Raw genomic sequence first — 21,011 nt, 5'->3', positions numbered from 1 at the left:
TGATCGGACAACAGGAACTTAAGGCTCATCTTTACCAGCTATGCAACTGCAGCACAGAAAGGAAATCATGTCAATCTTACTTTCAAAAATTGTAATTTCAACCGTTCCAAGGTGTTTCTTCTTCAGTTAGAGAACAGAAAACTTTCTGCCTTTCTTACTGTCAAAGAAAGTGTGCTTCTTACTGTACAGTTAAATCATTGCATCCATGCCCTCAAGATACACTTAATACCAGAAAACTGAATAGAGCTCACCTCCTAAGGAAATCTCAAAACTATTCCACTACCAGTATTTTCTTCAGATATGTGCAAACATTTTCTGAAAGATGTAATTTACACAAAACCAAATGTCCATTGTTACAACATCAGGAAAAGGCTTAGCAGTTCTTATACCCAGAATTAAATATCCCATGTTTTACATTATGGAATATAAAACACAGCAATGATATTAGCATGAAGTTAGAAAATATATATACATATACATATATATGTGTGTGTGTGTGTATATATGTGTGTGTGCGTATGTGTGTGTGTGTGTGTGTGTGAGTATATATATATATATATACATATATATATATATATATATATATGTATATATATATATCTTAAGTGATGCCCTTAACTCTGAGCTTGGCCAAGTGATTTTCTTTAGCCAATGAAATGTGAGTGGAAGTGGCATGCCACTTCTGTACAGAAGCTTTTAGAGCCATTAAGTGGATCTATTGTTTTCCCTTTGTCCCAAGAACAGCCATGTCCCAGATAGAAGCTGTTCCTTCATCTGGGATCCTGGAAGACACACAGAGTAGACACAGCTGACCAGAAGCTGAAAGGTCACAGAAGCATGAAATAATCCTTTATTACTATAAGCCACTTAAATGTGTTTGTTAATCAGTACAAGCTAGCAAAAGTTGACTTATGGAGAAACAAGCAACTCTTATTTCCTAAGTCTCACTTCTTACTGGCTTCTGAGCTAGTCATAGATTCATCTGATTAATCACTTTTTCACAAACAGGACACTGATGTCATAAGAACCTAGATCTGTTTATTCCTCTTTACCAGATTTTGCTTACTAAGGTAAAAAACAAAATGCTGAACAGAACAAAAATTGACAGGAGAAATGTCACTGCTTGTGATGTAATCTAGAAACAGGGTATCTATGTTTTAAAAGCTAGTGTTTAGGAAAGAACACAACCCATTCATGGCCAAGAAAGTTCACAGACTAAACAGTGGTAGAAATCATTAACCAAAAGTTTCACATAGATGGGGTTCTCCCCTAAACTAAAATAATTTGGTTCCCTCAGCCTAGTTTGGCAAATATTTTTCCAAAACACAGATTTTCTACCTTCTTGGACTTTTACCAGCACATGCTGAAATATCGTATTTAAGGCAATGACAAAGTAAACAGACACACCGTGCCTGTTTACCTTTTCCTTAGAACGCAAAACTCCTAATCAAAATTTAACAAAGGTCACAAATATAGGAAAACTGATCCCCACAAAAATATATTGCTGTAAGTTTTTCTTAAAACTCATTTATAACCTAAAATCATCTTAGTCAAAACAAAAAAAGAAAAATAGAAATTTATTCAACCAACCTCAAAGACACACCAGCCCTGCCCCCTCAAAAAAGCCTATGTCAAACAATCAAAAAAAAAAAAAAAAAAAAGACAATAAACAAAGTACCTTATTTGCACAAAGCAATATTCTAGGTCCTTTAGAAGATTCAGAAGATAAAGCAAGGTCCTTGCACTTATAGAATCAAGTAAAAATAAATTAAAATTTGTAAAGGTAAAATTAAGAAATATAATAGTACAATATAAAAAAAAGGAATAAATAGTAACATGTGTTATTAGCCATGCCATGAAATATTTCTGAGAAAATTTGACAAAGAGGACCTAAACTATACACCACCTAGCCAAATACATCAATGTCAAATGTGTCCCTGCAATAAGAAGCGGACTCGATTAACAGACATGGGCTATGATCTTAAGAAAGCAACATCCATAAAGGTAAGTTACACACCAACACTGAGGGGTAAGAGTATATTTAATGTCCTGCTTAGGTCTTTGTTTGGAAAATCTGGTTTCTTGCCTGTTATGTCTCCACAAACAAATCAGGGGAAATCTGTCTCCATATATTCCCTAGTCAGATATAGGAAAACTAAGATTGGGAAGTCATTGTCATAGGCCAAAAATTTTACCCCAGAAAAGATACTAATAAATACTGGGCCATAACACCTACCCTACCCACCTACCCTGCACTGGGCACTCATTCAGTTATTCCCCACAAAGACTTGGCTGTAGACAAATCTCCTCCTGTCCACACCAACTACCAAGTACATCAGGCCAGTCCAAACCATCTAGATTACTAAAACCTCCCACCTTTGGGATTCTTCAATGCAGCTAACTCTTCAATTAAAAATTTTAAAAATTCTTGTAAAAAGCTTCCATTTGAAATTTTTTGATTAAAGAGATTTAAAATATATACTTAGGATTCCCTGATTCTAAACTTCCAGTTCTCAAAATGTACTTATTTTTTAATCTCCGCAATATATTTGCACTTAAAGATTTATCTTGCCTTAGCCTTCTATCTCCAAAAATTATAGCCCACACTATACCAAATGCAGTAATTTCCTTCTATACAGTGAATGACATTCCATCTTTATCAATTCTGTTCAGCTGCAAATTCTGTGAAACTAGTTGGCGTTAAAAAGCAAGTTATAAAGTCAGCCTCAAAGGGGAAAATTTTTTTGCTGGCAGAAGAAAATACTAGTGATGAAATTTTACCTTCACAAATTATTTGATGTAATGACAAATGTGGTTGGCTTGTGAAGACTGTAGTACTTTAGCTATCAGCTACTAATTAAAAAGAAAAAAATATCAACTTACCAACCACTGATGCACCTCTTTCTGCAAAAGCCAGGGCATAGGCTCGGCCCAATCCTAATGAAAAACAAAATAATCAAAGCATTGGGCAAATGTTAGTGTAATTTTTTTGGTTCACTCAACTCAATCCTCATTTTAAAGTGACTGGTAAGCAATTAATTACATTATAATGTCTTCATTTGTACTCTTAACCTGTATTTCACCTCTTCACCTGCAGAGATTATATCATATGCTACCATTTGACCTGGAATAGTAGGATTCCACCATTAAATGTATTTGCATGAAATCTGAAAAGTGGAAACAAGGCAGAAGCCACCTTCCTGTGTGACTTCTAGCTGTTGCTGCTGGTGATTTCTTGAAGCTCTTTAGATATTAAGAAATAGTGGATGTAGCGGCAACCTCTTGATCTAGCTCCCTAACCTCTGGCTGGCAGCTTCCATTTTCTACATCCCTGGTATCCAATGCTGACTTGGGTTGTGGCAGTTTAAGTGGCAGCTTCACAAACTGTGGTTCCAAATGGACCACTTCTGTATTATTCCAAAAGAAACTGCCTAAAATACAAATGACTAAATTAAATCTTTTCCTGCTTCAAATATATAGTGATTTCTATATCCTGCACTGGGCTTGAATGACACAATCACCAAACACATATTTAATTCTTAACTAAGTAGTAATTAAATACTTAATTCCAACTCAAAGATATAAGGCATAAATCTATACATTCAAAAATGAATATATACCTATGTAAGTTTTACAGGTACAGAATATCTCAGGGAAAATATATAATAGGCTGGCAATTAGTGTTTACCTCTGGGACGAGAACTGTGTGACTAGCGACTAAGGGTGGAAGGTTTACTTTTGTCTTGTTTAAATTGTTTTAACATGTACACATTTTTAAATTTAAATTAGTTGGTAAATTGGTAGTTTAAATTAATTGATAAATAAGCTTATAAATAACAAATTGAGATGGCTAAAGTATCGGGCTCTTCTAAAAAGAACCCAAAACAAACTTAACAATATCAGCAAATAACTTATTTTAAAATTTAATCCACACTGAATAAGAGAGAACTTGGCCAATATAACTCAAGCCTTCTTATAGTTTATCAGATCAAAGTTGAAGCTACTTGTTCTAAACATGGGTTTTTTAGATAAAGCAAATATTCATGATTAGAATGCAAAAAATTATGCTATCACAGAAAATCATCAGGTGAAAGAAATGGGGTAGGTCTCTAAGAGACTGACCGAAGTTAATTGGAGAAATGTCTCAATTTACAACCAAGCAATACAATTCTCTCAAATGGTATGTCAGTGATCTCCCTTTATCATAAAAGCACATACACTGTACAAATAGATGATTCACATCTAGAGCTGGACAGAGCGGTACTGCTCAAGATTTCATCACGCTACTCAGAATAGTGCACAATTTAAAACTTACGAATTGTTTATTTCTGCAATTTTCCATTTAATACTATTGGACCAAGGGTAACTGAAATCACGGGTGAGTGGGGACTACTGTGTAGTGCTTGTCTTGATAAGCATACAAACACGAGAACTCTTTGATGCCCTCTTTAAAGAAGTAAAAATCAGAGAGTCTAAAACTATCCAGCAGAAGAAAAGAAACACTAAAAGATTGACTTTTCAAAGGCAAGGAACTAATAGCTCTACTCTTCTGGGGGTGATTGCTGCACCCAGTCACTTTTCCGCAACCTTCGAAAGACCTGAGAAAGCCTAAGGGAGTCTAGGGACAGAATAGCAATTGGTGCGCAGAGCCGAGCGTCAGTTACGACTTTTACCTGGTCCTGCAACCCGCAGCGCAGCCCCGCCCCCCTCCTCTCGCAAGACTTGGGGCCGTGGGAGGCTCCCGCAGGGAGAGACGGGTGAGCGGGCAGCGCCTGACCGTGTCACTGGGTAGGTGTTTCTGGCTGCCCACTCAAGGCTAGCCAGCCGCACCTCTCCCGCCACAACAAATTCGGTGTCCCGACAGCAACTCTTCTACGTCTCCCACCCCGCCACACCGGGTCCATTCGCCAGATTCCCAAGCCGCTTCCTTCCCATGACCCCGCGGCCCGCAGCCCCACACACTGGGCAACAGCTGTGGCTGCGCACGAATCCAGGGTCCGTATAGGGGGGGTCTCGCTTCACAGCCTTCATGTGCTCACCTCCGCCCGCGCCGGTCACCAGTACCACCCGCCCGTCAAATCTCAGCGGCGAGGCCATGAGTCCTGCGTGCAACGACGAACACAAACACACTCAAACAGAACCTCTGGAGCTCAGACTGCAGGGCAGGGAGGAGACAAGCAGGGGCAGAGGCGGGACTGGAGTGACCTGCCAGTTTCTGAGAAGGAGACGGACGCCGTAGTTTTCCAAGTGCGCCTGCGCGGAGATCCTTGGCCCTCTGGGAAATGTAGTCCAGCCGGGGAGAGAACCCTGGCTTGAAAGGCCTTCTCTGCTTCAGGAAGTAGTAATAAGCGGAGCTGCTGGACCTGTGTGGTGAAATGGCTGACTTGGCACCTTGAGTTTATCCATTGACCTGTTGTTTTCTCATTCATTCAACAAGCGTTTTCTGGATTTAGGCACAACCGGAAAGAAATAGGACACAGCCCCTATCTTTAGCTCTCAAAATAGCTCCTAAGAAAAAAGGGCAGCCTTACCAATGGGTAAAGATTTCTCAGAATATAATCCCTGGACCTCCTGCATGAAAATCATCCAGGAACTGTCACAAAAGGCAGAGAAGTGGACCCCCACGATGACCTCCCAAAATAGAATCTCGGGACAAAATTAAAATTTTTAAACCAGGTCTCCTAAATGATTTTTGGTTTTGTTTGTTGTAACAGCCTTATTATGATGTACGTAATTCATTCCACAACGCACAAGTTTACAAATGAACAACAGTAGGGTCCTCTGGAGATACTCGGTCAAATGTAAATCTTCAGTAATAATGCGGCATGATAAGACTTGCAACAAATGTGTACAAGTCGGGTAATGGTGCCAAAATAAACGGACCCTATCCCAGCTGGGAGAAAAGGAAAAACTTTCCAAAGGAGATGATACATAAAGTGCTTTAGGAAGAGAACTCTGCAGATGAAGGAGGACTACAGGCAATGAAAATACTAGCTAGATTGCGCGGAAGGCCTCAGAAGTAAGCCAACTCAGATCACATTAGACGTTTTAATTTAGTGTGAAAAATGATTGTAAACAGGATAACTTCAGGGAACACCTTTATATCGCGACGAGAAAGAGTCACTCCTAAAGCTTTGGGCTAGGATCTCGCCCCTTCCCAGTGCCACCTGCAACCAATAGGTCTGGTTGCCTGGAGACTGAGCTCCCCTCTCAGTTCCATTCTGGCGCTGGCTCTGCGGCCACTGCACCGGCTGCTCTCTACAATGGCCAGTCCACCCTTGGGTCAGAGCAATGGCCACCTCTGTGTTTACCGGCCACGAGGAAAGCCTGGAGGCCAAAACCACAGACATTTTGAATCCAGGCCTGAATCAAGATTCAAAAGGGAGCCTTGGGCTCAGCCAAATAGGAATCCTAGGTTCAAGAGTAAGTCTGTGTGACAGCTCAGTAGACTTTGGTCTCCACGCCCCTGCTTCCTGCAGAGGAAGCGGAAGTAGCTATGAAATGCAGCAGAGCCAAATGTCCTTAAACTAAATCCCATGAGGAGGCCTAGTGAACTGTGCACTGGCCCTTTCTCCAAGCTCCACCTCGCACAAGTGCCCAGATGTCCTTGTCGGGGTATCTGTTTGGATTTTGTGTTGTAATGTTTCCTGTTTAATCCCATAACCCTGTTCTTTCTTTAACTTAAATTAAAAAATAAAAGGAAACAAAGGCTGTGTGTATTATTCCTATTTTCAGATATTTAAGTGCAGAATTAACCCAGCTGTAACTAAGCATGAGGTGCATTCTGCCACAAGTTGCAATGGAGAGCAGAGCTAAGGCTTTCTCAGCCATTGCTGGGAGCCGGTACTCCACTTCCCAGTCTCAAACTGGGCACTGGCTAGTTCCAAACCAGACCCTACAAGTATAGGTAAATGCGAGTGCCTAATACAGTATGTGCCCAAGTAAACACGTCTTGAATTTGAATGAGAGGCAATACAGATTTAGGAATTTCAGTCATGGAAGTACAGTGAGGTGTGTAATTTAAAACACCCCATACAGGGGTAGGCAGAAGTAGGTTTATAGTTGTTTGGATAGAAAATAATGCAATAATTAATAGATAGCATAATAAACTGTTTGCCTGGTCATCACTATAACCCTACTTTTGCCTAACCCTGTAGAAGTATAGATTATTTACTCTAATGGTCTCATCTTGTTCTCAAGTCCTCACTCTTATGGGAGGGGAGTCAGAAAAGGAAACTTAAGCTTGCCAGATAAAAATAACTCAGTCTGGTCTGAGGGAGATAATTGGTGATGGATAGAGACTTGACTTGGGGTGGTGAACATACAATACAATGAACAGATGATGTTTTGTGAAATTGTCCATCTGAAACCTGTATAATTTTGCTAACCTGTGTCACCCCAATAAATTCAATTGAAAAAAAAAACAAAAACACAACTTGGTCTGTTTGGGGTAAATGCTATATTTCAGGATTTCTCCCTCCTCCCTCTTGTAGCCTATATTTCACCTTAACATAGAGAAAAGGTTTGGCAAGGTTAGGGTTAGTCCTAAAAGCTGTGCTGGCCTCTGCTCTCAAACCCCCCCCCCCCCCGTCACTGGTAAAGTCTGTAGCAGATAAAACTTGCAGTTTATTTTCTCAGCATAATTGAGGGGTCTGAGTGCTCCTCGACCCACCTACACTGGGCCCCAACTCTGAATCATATACATTAGTGTGCGGGCTTAGGTATTCTGAGAGGGGCTGGTTTAGCAATTTCTTTGTAAGTCTAAACATTTCAAATTTTAAAATTATTCAAATAAAATTAAAAATATATATATGCCAACTGCCAGCCAAGAACCAGTGGAGACAAGTGTAGTACCTTCAGCTTGCTCATCACGTAGAACAAGGCTATTGCCATTCTGCTGCAGTCACACTATGATGATTCAAGGTCACTTCCATGGCAGTGCGTTCTCAAGGTCAAAATCTATCTGGTGCTTCTGTCCTTTTCACTCACCCATCTCTTCAGGCCTGGGCCAGGAAGAGGACTTGGGTCCCTGAAGAACCCAGGCCAACTATAGCCCTTATTATCTACCCTTCTTATCTTTTTTATTCCCTTCCCAGTAAGAATTCTACTTAATCTTCCCTGCTGATCAGAACTCCTCCTAAATTTGTCCTCTCTGTTCCAACCTTATGGATGTCTCTTTCCTAGGGGGTCACTTTCTAAGGAGAAACTAGGCTTTATGTCTTAGCCCTGATGCTGGGAGAACATGAAGGGATACTACAGTAAAACAGTATTCCTTTTTTTTTTTTTTTTTGCTTCTCAGTCTCTAAATCTGCTTTCAGTTATCAGAGAATATAGTACCTCTACTTCCTACCTCAGAGGCTGAATATACCAAATACTCACCTTTCTAGCCTCCCTTACAACTAGAAATAGCACATGACTTAAGTTGTATGAACCAGATGCTTCTCCCAAGGCATTGAATTGGGGTGGAATGACAAACTATACCAAATCCATTCCGGTGATAAGTAGAGGAAGCAGCAATGGCATCAGCTCTAGTGGGAGTGGGCAACACTCAATGGCAGTAGTGTCAGAGGTGCAAATTGCAATGTCTAATATCCAGCTCCATGGCTAATGGTATCTTCATCATGTTACAGAACCCCTGGGCTGCTCCAATTGAAAACAAACCCACGGGTTCTTTAGTTAGGGGCCCGATTGCCCACTGCCAAAATTATAATTCCCAATACCAGAGTTTAGTGAAAAGAAAAAGAATTGTTTATTTAACAGTTATATAGATTTAGTTATTTGTGGATTTCTGTTGTTAAGTCTTATATTCTTTAAAACACCTATAAACACATATCCTTGCCTCCCCCCTACCAAACCAGGCTAGTTTTAGAAAAGTTAGAGAAATCGTTTCCCTACTTTCCAAACACAGTTCAGCTTTACCAGCAGCTGCCAATCACTCAGTTCTGATTGGGGAGGTCCTTTCTGTGCTGTGGTGCCCTCCAGTTCTCAATGCAGGACCCCCTGGATTCTCAGCCTCCTTGCAAACTGCCTTCTTCCTGCAAACCGCATGGATCTCCTCTCCTTCTCAAAACCGCATGGTGAGAGCCTCTTAAAGCAGCCTGGAGACCCCTTCTCCAAGCCACATGGACAACTTATCTTCTTTATTCCACATGGAGAAGGCCCCTTCACCAAGCCGCATGGAGGGGACGAGAGAGCGAGCGAGCGAGAGAGCTAAAATGTCCGCAGCTGCTTATATATCCCTGACTGCGTCCTCTGACGCAGTGGGCGTTGCAAACAGTTCTGACCATTCACAGAACCTTACATAGGCTCTGTGTGCTTTTTCCATACCGTCCCCTGGTTCAAGACTCCTCCCACCTACCTGAGGCTTTGGATGCATTAAAGCTATTTTGCATAAGAAAGACACTAGCCACCAGCCTCAGGCACGTGGAGGCATTCTGAAAGATGTTTGTTTCCTTCTCCCCATGCCCCAGCCGCAAACTCTGGGGAATTTTTGGAACACCCCTGTTTCTGTAACAATCAGACCACCTGTGCCATGATTGGGGCATGGTTCCTGACTGCAGGGGCTCTGAACCTTACTCTGGCCTCCTGCATATTCTGTCAGCTGTCACGGAGCTGCAGCTGTCTGAGATTGCAGATGCACAGGCTGATTTAGCACTTGGAAACCACAGCAGCAGAGTTTAATAAAAAAGCAGATTCATTTGGGAGTCAACACAGGTTTTCCAGGACCTCATACTGTATGAGTCAGGATCAAGTCTTGGATGAAGATAGAAATTTATTTCCTGGGGTCACAAAAAGCTCTGTACGGGACCCTATACTGCAAAGCAGCTGTACCTTGCGTGAACTTCAGACCCACTGTTAGCACCTCTAGAGTGAAGCACTTTAGACTTGGCTTTTTCTCAAGCTCAACTTAGTAGATAGAAATCTAGTTAATTTTTTACTAATCTTTTTCTCCTTTAATCTTGTTTTGTAGCCTTGGACAGATGACCCAGGTTGGACCTTATGCAGAGGAAAAAATTGCAGGAAAAAATGTATGTGCATCTTTTCAAGTAGGAAAGTTTCTAGCAGTGTGCCTTTAACTGGGCCTCTGAAGTGCCATCTTCATGGTAATAGTAGCTGCTACAACGCTGCTGGAGAAAGCCTTGGGTTTCATCAAGGTTCCTGGGAGCCCATGGAAGCACAGCTAATCTCTTTACAAAAGATTTTCCTAGATGAGCTTAGATTCACAGACCATGGGCAGCTGGCACAATTATGACTGGTAACCTGACAAGCCCAAACAAGAAGCTTTTCTTCACCCCCCAGATAAGCCTAAACCAATTGACTGGCAACTGCAATATAGGTCTGGATTGTGCTGGAATCTGGGAATGTCAGTTGTGCTTGTGATAACTGCTGCTAGTGTTCTTCTAAATAGCATGGGATTGTGGCTGCTGCTACACTGACCTTATGTATCCTGTGCTCTTTGGAAAAGTAATACGCAAGAGAATTACAATTGGGATTCTACTTTGCAGATTTAGGATTTACAGCAGGTCCTCAAAAAATATCATTTTGTTAAACATTTTATTATAACATTGAGATGAGGTAAGAACTTAACTTGTTTATATCAAGTAGCCTATGGCGACATTGGTTTTATTACACATCATTTCACTTATAATCGAAGAACTATTGTTAAGTGAAGACTTACTGTGTCTCCATTCTATCAACAGTATAAAAGCACAAGATATGGCAATAGCACCTAGAAGTGGCCAGTGTATAAAAGTGAAAGTTTTTAATAAAATCAGGACCATGTTTACCATTTTAAATTTATCTCAAGTGCACACAGGAAGTACGATTTAAATATTCATGCATTCAGATTTATTTATAAAGGCCACTGTGAGTCAGGCACTGTACTGAGAACAAACCAGACAAGGGCCCTCCCCATAGACTTGTTATATTCTGGAGAAGTGAGATGATGAACATACAAATAAATAAATTTATTCCATATAATTTCAAGTGCTTAGCATTTTACAAATATTAACTCATTTTATTTCAAAGCAATCTATAAAGTAGGTACTATAATTATCCTCGTTTTTCAGATGAGAGACCTGAAGTCCAAAAAGGTTAAGTAACTTAGCTAGCATGTAGTGAAGTAAGGATTCAAACCCCAGTGGTGTGGCCCTTTTGCCTGAAACGAGGTGACAGGATCAGAAAAAGATGGAAGTGGAGACAGGGAAGGGAGGTATTTATTTGGAGAGGATATCCAGGAAAGGCTTATGAAGAGGTGAATTTGAGCAGAGAGCTGAATATTAAGAACCAGTGAAGCAAGGATTGGGACTGCACTTCCTTAGCAGAATGAAAAAGTACACTCAAAGGCTCTGTGGAAAGAACACCTTCGCACCTGCTGGCATGAGAGGAGGTCAAAAAGGTAGGCAAGGACCAGATTGTATGAAGTCTTACTTAAGCCACAGTTGAAAGCATGAATTTTATTCTACACTTTTTTAAAGTATATTTTATTGATTATATTGTTACAGTTGTCCCAATTTTTCACATTTTTCCCCCCTGTCTAGTACCCCCTTCCCTCTAACAGTCCCCCACTTTCGTCCATGTCCATGGGTCATGCATGTAAGTTCTTTGGATTCTCCATTTCCTATACTATTCTTAACATAACCCTGTCTATTTTGTTCCTAGCAATTATACACAATATGTAAACCATATGGACACCATGTGAGAAGAGCCCTTCTCCTCTGTGAGCCCTTTAGGATAAACCGAAAACTTCTGAGCCTGCTTGCCTCTGGCTCCTTTACTCTCTGCTATGGCTCCTTTGTTTTAAATCCTAGATTGTCCAAAGTCACGACAAAGTGAGTGTGGGGGAGGAGAGATGATTGACACTTGTTATGTTGCTCTGGATTTACAGGTATTGATCCATTCTGGCATAACTTAATTGCTGAGTGAGAGGTGCTTTGTATTTACTGATTAAATCTATCCTTTGCTGGAACATACTGCCCATATGTTGGCAGTAGTTATCTGGCCTAGAGTATAGGGGTTGTCCTGATTTCTAATGTTATGTCTCAGTGTTCTTCCGTGTGCCTGGAGTTTAGTTAAGAATATGTATAATCGATACTTAGCTGGCAGGGGAGATACCATGATCACGAAGGTGGTTTTTCCAGGGAGAGCCTCACCCCTTGCGCTCCGAGTGTGCCCACCCCTGCGATTTCCCCAAGGGCAGAAAACTGTACTGCATTAGTTGTGGTAGCTGGGCTGTGTTTGCGCTCTTCCCTGGTATTTTATAAAATGAATATGTATGTACGGCTGAGTACCTAGGCTCATAGGGCATTAGGACCTAGAGTCGTTTATGTTTTGGTCATTTCCATTTGCAGCTGAGCCATCTATTCTCTTCCTATTGTTAACAACATTCTGGATCTTCTTTAGGGGAGCACCTGTCCACAACTCTATCCAGTTGCTGACATCACCTCTGATGACAGTTAGGCACATGACCTAGGTCTGGCCAATCAGAGCGCTTCACCCTCTTTGAGTCAGGGATGAATACGCAATGCAGCCACTAATCATCCCCAGCTACAGATCCTGCTAGGACTTATGCTTGAGAGAGGGGTAAAGAACCATTCTCACCTTCCTCTGGATTTGAAACTGTGAGACTCTGGGCTTCCTGCAGCCAATGCACTTCCATGAGGAGAGAGCCGGCCTGAAAAAGAAACAAACCTGAAAACAGTGTTAAGAGATGGGGAGAAAGTGAATTCTGATGCTATTGTGTGAGGCAGTACTTTCAGCCACCCCTGCTGTCAGCCTTCCCCTGGACTTCTTCTGTGTCAAGAGTCAATACATTTTGTTTTTTATTTCTCTAAGCCTTTGTGAATCAACTTTATTTTCTTATCAGGAAGAGCTCTTTGATTGATTCAAGATGATTGCTAGATTGATTTTTCATCCCCTTTGGAAAATTCTTGCTCTTTTAGAGAAGGGAAAGGAAAAGTCTGAAACCTCTAGTCTCAGAAAACTGCCAGGAAACAGACTTGAGGGCACCTGGCCTGGTCAGTAGTGACAAACCAGCTAGAACTCAGAAGTCAAGTCTGTCCTGAAATATCATGAGGATGTATTGGTTCAAATTAAAGTTACTATTTTGAAGCATTTGTGATCGTTTATTTACACTATTTTGGAAGGCTGCAAAGTGTCCTCAGGTTAAAAAAGACAAGCTTTGTAGTTGAAGCTTAGGAAGTGATTTCATTTCATGAGCCTCAGTTTTCTCATCTGTAAAATGGGCATATCCAGGGTGGCTACCTCAAATAATCATTAGAAGCACCTAAAGCACTCAGAAAAGGAAAAAAAAAAAAAGGAGCTCTTATTGAATACTATTAATATTGCTCTGAATTTTACCTTGGGCCAGAATTAAGAGTCAAATAATTTAAAATAGAAGAACAAACTCCAGAAGAAAAAAGCATTAAATGTTATAAACATTCCTTAGTGTGCCTAAGGTTTGTTGGCTAGCTCTTCCAGGTTGGTTGATAAAGGGAAATCTAAGCACTGGTGCTTTCCTATTTCCAGTGAGGGACCAAGTTATCCAATGGTGTTTTCCTTTCTCAATTTAAGGCCGTTGTAAGTTGTCAGTGAAGTCCTTCTCATGAGTGAGGAAAGGTTCAGGCCATGCTTACCTCTTGGGCATTTAAAAATCAACCAAATAAAAAAAAAAACAACAACAACAACAAAAAAAAAACAGTACAACACAAATCAAAAAACGTAATTCAAACCAATGTTCAGGTAGTAGTACGTACTGGCACCATTTCACCACAAGAGGGAGTAGAGAGCCACAGAAGCGCCTTAATGTTTTTAAAGGTTTGCTTGGCTATTATGGAGAAAAGAAAACTTGTACTGTTTCGACCTTCCCCAGCCCCTTCCCCCTTCTAATAATCCAGAGACTTTTTTTCTGGCCAAAGGCAGGATTAATATCTGCATATCTCTGTAAAGATGAGACAAATGTATCTGGGAGCAGATTATTTCCCCTGCTTCTGTCGCAAGCTGACTTCTTCAAGAGATGCCGCCTGAGTATTTATTCACAGGTAAGTGGGCTCCTGTCTCATTGCTGGAGGCTCCTTCTAGTACCTGTCACTGATCTCTGATTGGCCACCAGGGCCCAAGTACAGCTGACCCTTGAGCAACAAGATCTGTACTGTGCAGGTCCACACATATGTGGATTTTTTCCTCTTCCTTATGATTTTCTTAACATTTTCTTTTCTCTTGCTTACTTTATCATAAGAATACAGCATGTAATACATATAACATACAAATGTGTTAATCAACTGTTTATGTTATCAGTGAAGCTTCCAGTCAATAGTAATCCATTTAGTGTTTAAGTTTTGGGAGAGTCAAAAGTCATACGCAAAGTTTCGACTGCGCAGAAGTTGGCATCACTAACCCCAGTGTTGTTCAAGGGTCAACTGTATATGGTTTATGAGAATACTTCCTCTGTTCAGCAATTCAAGTTCTTCTTGAATTCATTATCATGGCACTAAAGCAATGAGTAACTTTCAAAGGCTGAGAGTAAACAGTAAGCAGAGAAAGGTCATATTTAGAGCCTGGGAAAACATATCTTGCTTGGAATGACATAAATAGAAATCCCCAGTTATAATCAAGAATCACCCCCTGAGTTTTGTGCACCTGGAGAAGCCATCAGTTGTGGCACTTTATACCTAATTACCGTATGGGGTGATTTCAGATTTTTTTTTTCATTGTTAGCACAGCCTGGAAAAAAAAAGAATGATGAATAGAGCTGAGCAAGGTAGATTTCCCTCAGCAGAGTGTGTCAGATGCTGCAGACAGGATGTCGGCAAAAAACAACGGGAGATAATCTATGACAGTGACAATAAAAGTATGATTCCTCGAGTCCTGTCTGATGCTTACTAATACACATGGATTCAACAGAACAGGTTTCAAAACTATGATAGGAAAAAAAATTGATACTAAATTACCAAATGTCTGCAACAAGAGTTGCTTCTTTTACTCTGTTTCTATAACTCTTCTCCAAAGAGTTCCAAGTGTTGTAATGAATGAAATGATAACGTCTTTTAAGTACTGCCAGAGACAAAGCCTAGTCTAGCCTTGGTGGCGGAGAAAAGATCGGAGATGGATAAAAACAACCAAGACGCCTAACGACTGGAGGTGACTTCAGATGGCGGGAGACAGAGCAGCGGCTCAGTCCTATGGCGTGAAAATGTTCAGCTGGCTAAAGGAATGAGCATACAAATAAAGTCCTGTACTACAGCGATCTGGAAAGCTTGGGGAAGTTTATTGCAACTTAGGAGACGCATCACATCTTGAATCTTGGAACCCTCCAGCAGATGTAGACCCAGAACATCTCATTATACAACTCCCCACATGCCTCTCGCTAACAACCTGCTGCTATTAACGCTGGTCCCTGTTATACAATGCCCATTTATTGTGGAGAAATACATGCCTCCAACACGCCACAAACTTGTATTCCTGCCACTGTATCAGCATTCCTTCTTGCCTGTATGTCTGCTCGAGTCAATATGGTTTTGTAACCAAACCCCCGAGTATTGGGACCCTCTCAGAAGCAGGCCAGCCTTGTACCCAGGGTGAGAAATCACCACATCGAGGTCTATCTCAGAAGGATCGGCAAAGAAGCATGGAGTCCAGGGGCTTGGCATTACTCATTATTGCAGTCAGGAGACTGTGAAGCTTTGCAGACCTGGGTCACATGCCCCCTTTAGAGCTGGGGTGAAAGAGCTCCACCTGCACCGAGAGTCCCAGAAGACTGGATTCCCAGTGAATGCTGGAAGCTATTAGAAATAGAGTAAGTAGATTCTGGGCAGCCAAGAGGCAACACACGCCCACCTCAACCACCTTTCAGCCCTTCTTTCTCCATAGTCTCCTACTGGACACTCATTTGACTTCCCCTTAGATGTCTGAATATAGTGCTGATAAAGCCCTTAGTGTATGCAATGTGCTGGCCCTGACTATCAGCAACCACATATTGGTCATTGCTGTATGACAAGGATCATTAACACTTGTTGGCTTAATTCAATCATGTATCACTTAACCACAGGAATATGATCTGAGAAAAGAATCGTTAGGTGATTTAGTCACTATGCTAACATCACAGAATGCACTTACACAAACCTACTTCACACCAAGGCTATATGGTAGAGCCTATTGCTCCTAGGCTACAAGCCTGTGCAGCATGTACTGTACTGAATATTGCGGGCAATTACAACACAATGGTAAGTATTTACGTACCTAAACATATCTAAACACAGAAAAGGTATAGCATAAGAGATGAAAAAAATGGTGCATCTGTACTTACTATGAACAGAGCTTGCAGGACTGGGAGTTTCTCTGGGTGAGTCAGCCAATGGGTGCTGAGCGACTATGAAGGCCCAGGGCATCGCTGTGCACCCCTGTAGACGTTATATAAACACTGTACATTTGGGCTACACTAAGTTTATTTCAACATTTTTTTTCTCTTCAATAATAAATTAACCTCAGCAACTTTTAGACTTTTAAAAAAATAACACAACAAATATATTGTACAGCTACACAAAGGCATTTTCTTTCTTTATATTCTTATTCTATAAGCCTTTTTCTACTAAATTTTTTTTTAACTTTCTAAAATGTTTTGTAAAAACTGAGACACAACACACACATGAGGCAAAGCCTACACAGGGTCAAGATCATCGATATCAGTCTTTCAGCTCCACCTCTTATCCCACTGAGAAGTCTTCAGAGGCAATAACGCGCATGGAGGTGTCATCTCCTAGGATCACAATGCCACTAACGCTAGCACACAATGTACCATGAACGTTCTCTACAGCATTAGGACAGCTACAATATCACTAGGCCATAGGAGTTCTTCAGCTCCATTATAATCTTATGGGGCCATCATCATATACATGGTCCACTCAATACTGAAATATTATTATGTGACACATGACTATACTGTTTCAGTCTCTGTGCATATCTTTCATTAATTTCTATTATCACAAGTCACACACACACACACACACCTCCCAGGGAGACAAGCTAAGCTAATGACAACATCTGACAGCAACAACAAAGGCCTCAGATAATAACCATCATGGTGACAGGGGAAAGTTCAAGGATGGCCAGGGTGGTGGAAGGTGTTCATCACCACTTTTAAATTCATCTCAGGACAAGGCATGTTATCAATACAAAAATTCACATAAATCATTTTTTTCAAGTAAACTTCTCTATTTCTCCCTTTTAGAATTGTATTTAAAAAATAAATAAATAAACAAACAAATAAAGTAGGTTTCCATAGCAATCACATGTAATCAAATCAATCACCGAGTGGCTCATTAGCAAGGAGTGACTGTCTTTGTAGAGTAAGACAGCTTCTCCAAATTTTCAGAACAAGAAGCATACATGATGAGAATATAACAGTTTATTCCAAGAGACATCCTTTTTCCTCAAAGTGATTCAGTTCTGCCACTGTAGCTTGCCAGTGGAAAATCTCACTATCAGCCTTTTGGGTGATCCTGGGGTACTGACTCGCGGGAACTAGGTCTCCTGATTCTCTCAGACCTACAGCAAACAAATGTGGGCTAAGCAGCTGGAGAGTAGGGACTCCCACCTCGCTAGACTCCAGAGTGCACAGGCAAGGGGTGAGGGACAGTGTGTGCTGACTGACAGGGCAGGCTCTGGCGTCAGACACCTGGGCTATCATCTCAGTCACCGCTTACAGCTAGGTGTCTGTCCTTCAACAGTCCTTTCTTTCTGAGCCTAAGTTTTCTCATTTCTAAAATGGTGATAAGAGTTCTTACTTTCTAGAGTTGTGATAGAGACATGATTGTCCACAAAGAGTTTAACATAGTGCCAGGCACACAACACTAACTGAACAGTGGTTTAAATTATGTTTTTTGAATTGTGTTGTACTATTTGTTTTTGTTATGTTTTGGTTTGTTTTTAATTGCCAAAGAGGTAAAGCTTGGCCTGAACTTTTACTTTATCACAAAAGGACTGTGATTGACATCTTACAACTGAGAAAGGAAAACACCATTGGATATCTTGGTCCCCTCCTGGAAATAGGAAAGCACCAGTGCTTAGATTTCCCTTTACCAACCAACCTGGAAAAGCTAGCCAACAAACCGTAGATATACTAAGGAATGTTAATAGCACTTAATGTTTTTTTTTTCCTGGAGTTGGTACTTCTATTTTAAATTATTTTAACCCTTAATTCTGACCCAAGGAAAAGTTCAGAGCATTATTAATAGTATTCAATAAGAGTTTCTATTAATTGAGGATGTACTAGATACCCTGTTGAGTGCTTTATGTGTCTGTAATGATTATTTGAGATAGGCACTCTGTATATACCCATTTCACAGATGAGGAAACAGAGGCTCAATGAAATGAAATCATTTTCCCAAGCGTCAACTACAAAGCTTGATTTTTTCTTTTTCTTTTTTTGTAACCTGAGGACACATTACAGCCTTCCAAAATAGTGTAAATAAATGATCACAAATGCTTCAGAATAGTAAACCATAATTTGAACCAATACATCCTCATGACATTTCAGGACAGACTTGACTTCTGAGTTCCAGCTGGTTTGTCTCCACTGACCAGGCCAGGTGCCCTCAAGTCTGTTTCTTGGCAAAGTTTCTCGGAACTAGAGGTTTAAGATGTTTCCTCTTTCTTCTCTAAAACAGCAAGAACTTTCCAAACGGGATGAAAAACCAATCTAGCAATCATCTTGAATCAATCAGAACATTCTCCGATATAAGAAACTTGATCCCAAATGGCTTAGAGAAAAGAAAACCTGAAATGTATTGACTCTTGACACAGAAGAAGTCCAGGGGAAGGCTGACAGCAGGGGTGGCTGAAAGTACTGCCTCACACAATAGCATCAGATTTCACTTTCTCCAATTCTTAACACTGTTTCCAGGTTTGTTTGTTTTTTCAAGCTGGTTCTCTCCTCATGGATGTGCATTGGCTGCTAAAGCTCCAGGCTCAGAGTCTCACAGTTTCAAGTCCAGAGGAAGGAGAGAATGGTTCTTTGCCCGTCTCTCAAGCACAAGTCCTAGCAGGATCTGTAGCTGGGGATGATTAGTGGCTGCATTGCGTATTCATCCCTGACTCAAAGAGGGTGAAGCGCTCTGATTGGCCAGACCTAGGTCATGTGCCTAACTGTCATCAGAGGTGATGTCAGCAACTGGATAGAGTTGTGGACAGGTGCTCCCCTAAAGAAGATCCAGAATGTTGTTAACAATAGGAAGAGAATAGATGGCTCAGCTGCAAATGGAAATGACCAAAACATAAACGACTCTAGGTCCTAATGCCCTATGAGCCTAGGTACTCAGCCGTACATACATATTCATTTTATAAAATACCAGGGAAGAGCGCAAACACAGCCCAGCTACCACAACTAATGCAGTACAGTTTTCTGCCCTTGGGGAAATCGCAGGGGTGGGCACACTCGGAGCGCAAGGGGTGAGGCTCTCCCTGGAAAAACCACCTTCGTGATCATGGTATCTCCCCTGCCAGCTAAGTATCGATTATACATATTCTTAACTAAACTCCAGGCACACGGAAGGACGCTGAGACATAACATCAGAAATCAGGACAACCCCTATACTCTAGGCCAGATAACTACTGCCAACATATGGGCAGTATGTTCCAGCAAAGGATAGATTTAATCAGTAAATACAAAGCACCTCTCACTCAGCAATTAAGTTATGCCAGAATGGATCAATACCTGTAAATCCAGAGCAACATAACAAATGTCAATCATCTCTCCTCCCCCACACTCACTTTGTCATGACCTTGGACAGTCTAGGATTTAAAACAAAGGAGTCATAGCAGAGAGTAAAGGTGCCAGAGGCAAGCAGGCTCAGAAGTTTTCAGTTTATCCTAAAGGGCTCACAGAGGAGAAGGGCTCTTCTCACATGGTGTCCATACGGTTTACATACTGTGTAAGGAGAATTTATGTCAAACGGACAGCCAGAGACAAGGGTGATGCAGAAGGAACCAACCAATCACCTTGATTAGAGCTGGAATCCACTGCGAACATGAGCTCAGACAGGCAGTGGAAAATGAGAAGGGTCATTGCTGGAGGGAGCCATCAGACTGCAAAGATGGGATTTGTCTTTAGTTGGATGAAACTGTTAGCAGAGAGGTCTGGTATCCTTGGTTGAACATTAGTATGTTCCAAAGTAAAAGGAAGCCACAGCATGATAGCTAGTGAAAATTTTTAATATGAAAACTAACAATGAACTCTAAATCTGAATCTTCCTCAAATATAAACTGCTAACTTTATGCCCCAAGGATTAAGTAAGTCTTTCAAATACACTCTCTGTGCATCAGATTCCTTCTTCACACACCAGCCTGGATGATTGATTGGCTAAAGTGTATTTCAAATAAAAAATTCAACAACTAGCATTTTCTTAGAGAAGTCCGCTGCTAACTACAGAGGTATCTCAGCCCAGAACCCTGGCCTTAATTCACACTCAGCACCATCCGCATCACCTCCACATTCCAGCGTATTTTCCAGGTGGTGGCAGTGGTGGCCATGGTGATGATGGTGGTGGCGGCTAACAGGAATCAAGCACTTCCTATATGCCAGCACTCTTCTTTAACCAAATGCTTTCCATGCAATTATCTCCACTTCACAGATGAAAATAACACTAGTCAGAGAAATGAGTGACCCACACAAGGCCACAGCCAGTTTCTCTCCTCCACATCTTTAACCCAGTCATCTGATCTGTACACATGACAGTAAGGTTCTCAGTGCTTCCATTTTCAGTAACAAGCTAGTTGTTCTTTCTAATCATTGTCAGCTTTCAGAGGTGCTTTAGGTAATTTTTGACAGCAACTTTCTATGCCCATCGCAGGACTTTCTGTAATTGAACATCTGGAACCAGAGGACGAGATTACTAATGATTCCCTTTGGTCTCCAGCCCGGCTGGGAGTTACAGGGTGCCACACAGAGAGTAGGGCTCTCAGGGTCAGTCTCGGGTTCAAGTTTCTGCCACTTACCAGCTGAGACACTGGAGAAACTT

General features: G+C 41.2%; 1 protein-coding gene and 2 non-coding genes across 3 annotated transcripts in view; 1 reads left to right on the top strand and 2 right to left on the bottom strand.

Moving 5' to 3' along the window:
- HSD17B4 (hydroxysteroid 17-beta dehydrogenase 4) overlaps window positions 1–5,209 on the bottom strand; it is an 84,791-nt gene extending 79,582 nt beyond the window's left edge. The window contains exons 1-2 of the mRNA XM_090276616.1: window positions 5,040–5,209; window positions 2,884–2,937 (exon numbers count right to left, since the gene is read on the bottom strand). Coding sequence (XP_090132742.1) covers window positions 2,884–2,937; window positions 5,040–5,097 — 112 coding nt within the window. The 5' untranslated portion in view covers window positions 5,098–5,209. The remainder of the gene's footprint in view (window positions 1–2,883; window positions 2,938–5,039) is intronic.
- Window positions 5,210–12,090: 6,881 nt separating this feature from the next.
- On the top strand, window positions 12,091–12,253 carry LOC150008870 (U1 spliceosomal RNA). Its single transcript, XR_016511595.1, has one exon. It is a non-coding gene; the product is annotated as a U1 spliceosomal RNA (small nuclear RNA).
- A 7,089-nt stretch (window positions 12,254–19,342) lies between these two features.
- On the bottom strand, window positions 19,343–19,505 carry LOC150008869 (U1 spliceosomal RNA). Its single transcript, XR_016511586.1, has one exon. It is a non-coding gene; the product is annotated as a U1 spliceosomal RNA (small nuclear RNA).
- Between the last annotated feature and the right edge of the window lie 1,506 nt (window positions 19,506–21,011).

The sequence above is a fragment of the Furipterus horrens genome, unplaced genomic scaffold (assembly GCF_987537825.1).
Source record: "Furipterus horrens unplaced genomic scaffold, mFurHor1.1.pri manual_scaffold_5, whole genome shotgun sequence".
Classification (NCBI taxonomy): Eukaryota; Metazoa; Chordata; class Mammalia; order Chiroptera; family Furipteridae; genus Furipterus; species Furipterus horrens.
This window is presented reverse-complemented; position numbering and strand designations above follow the sequence as displayed.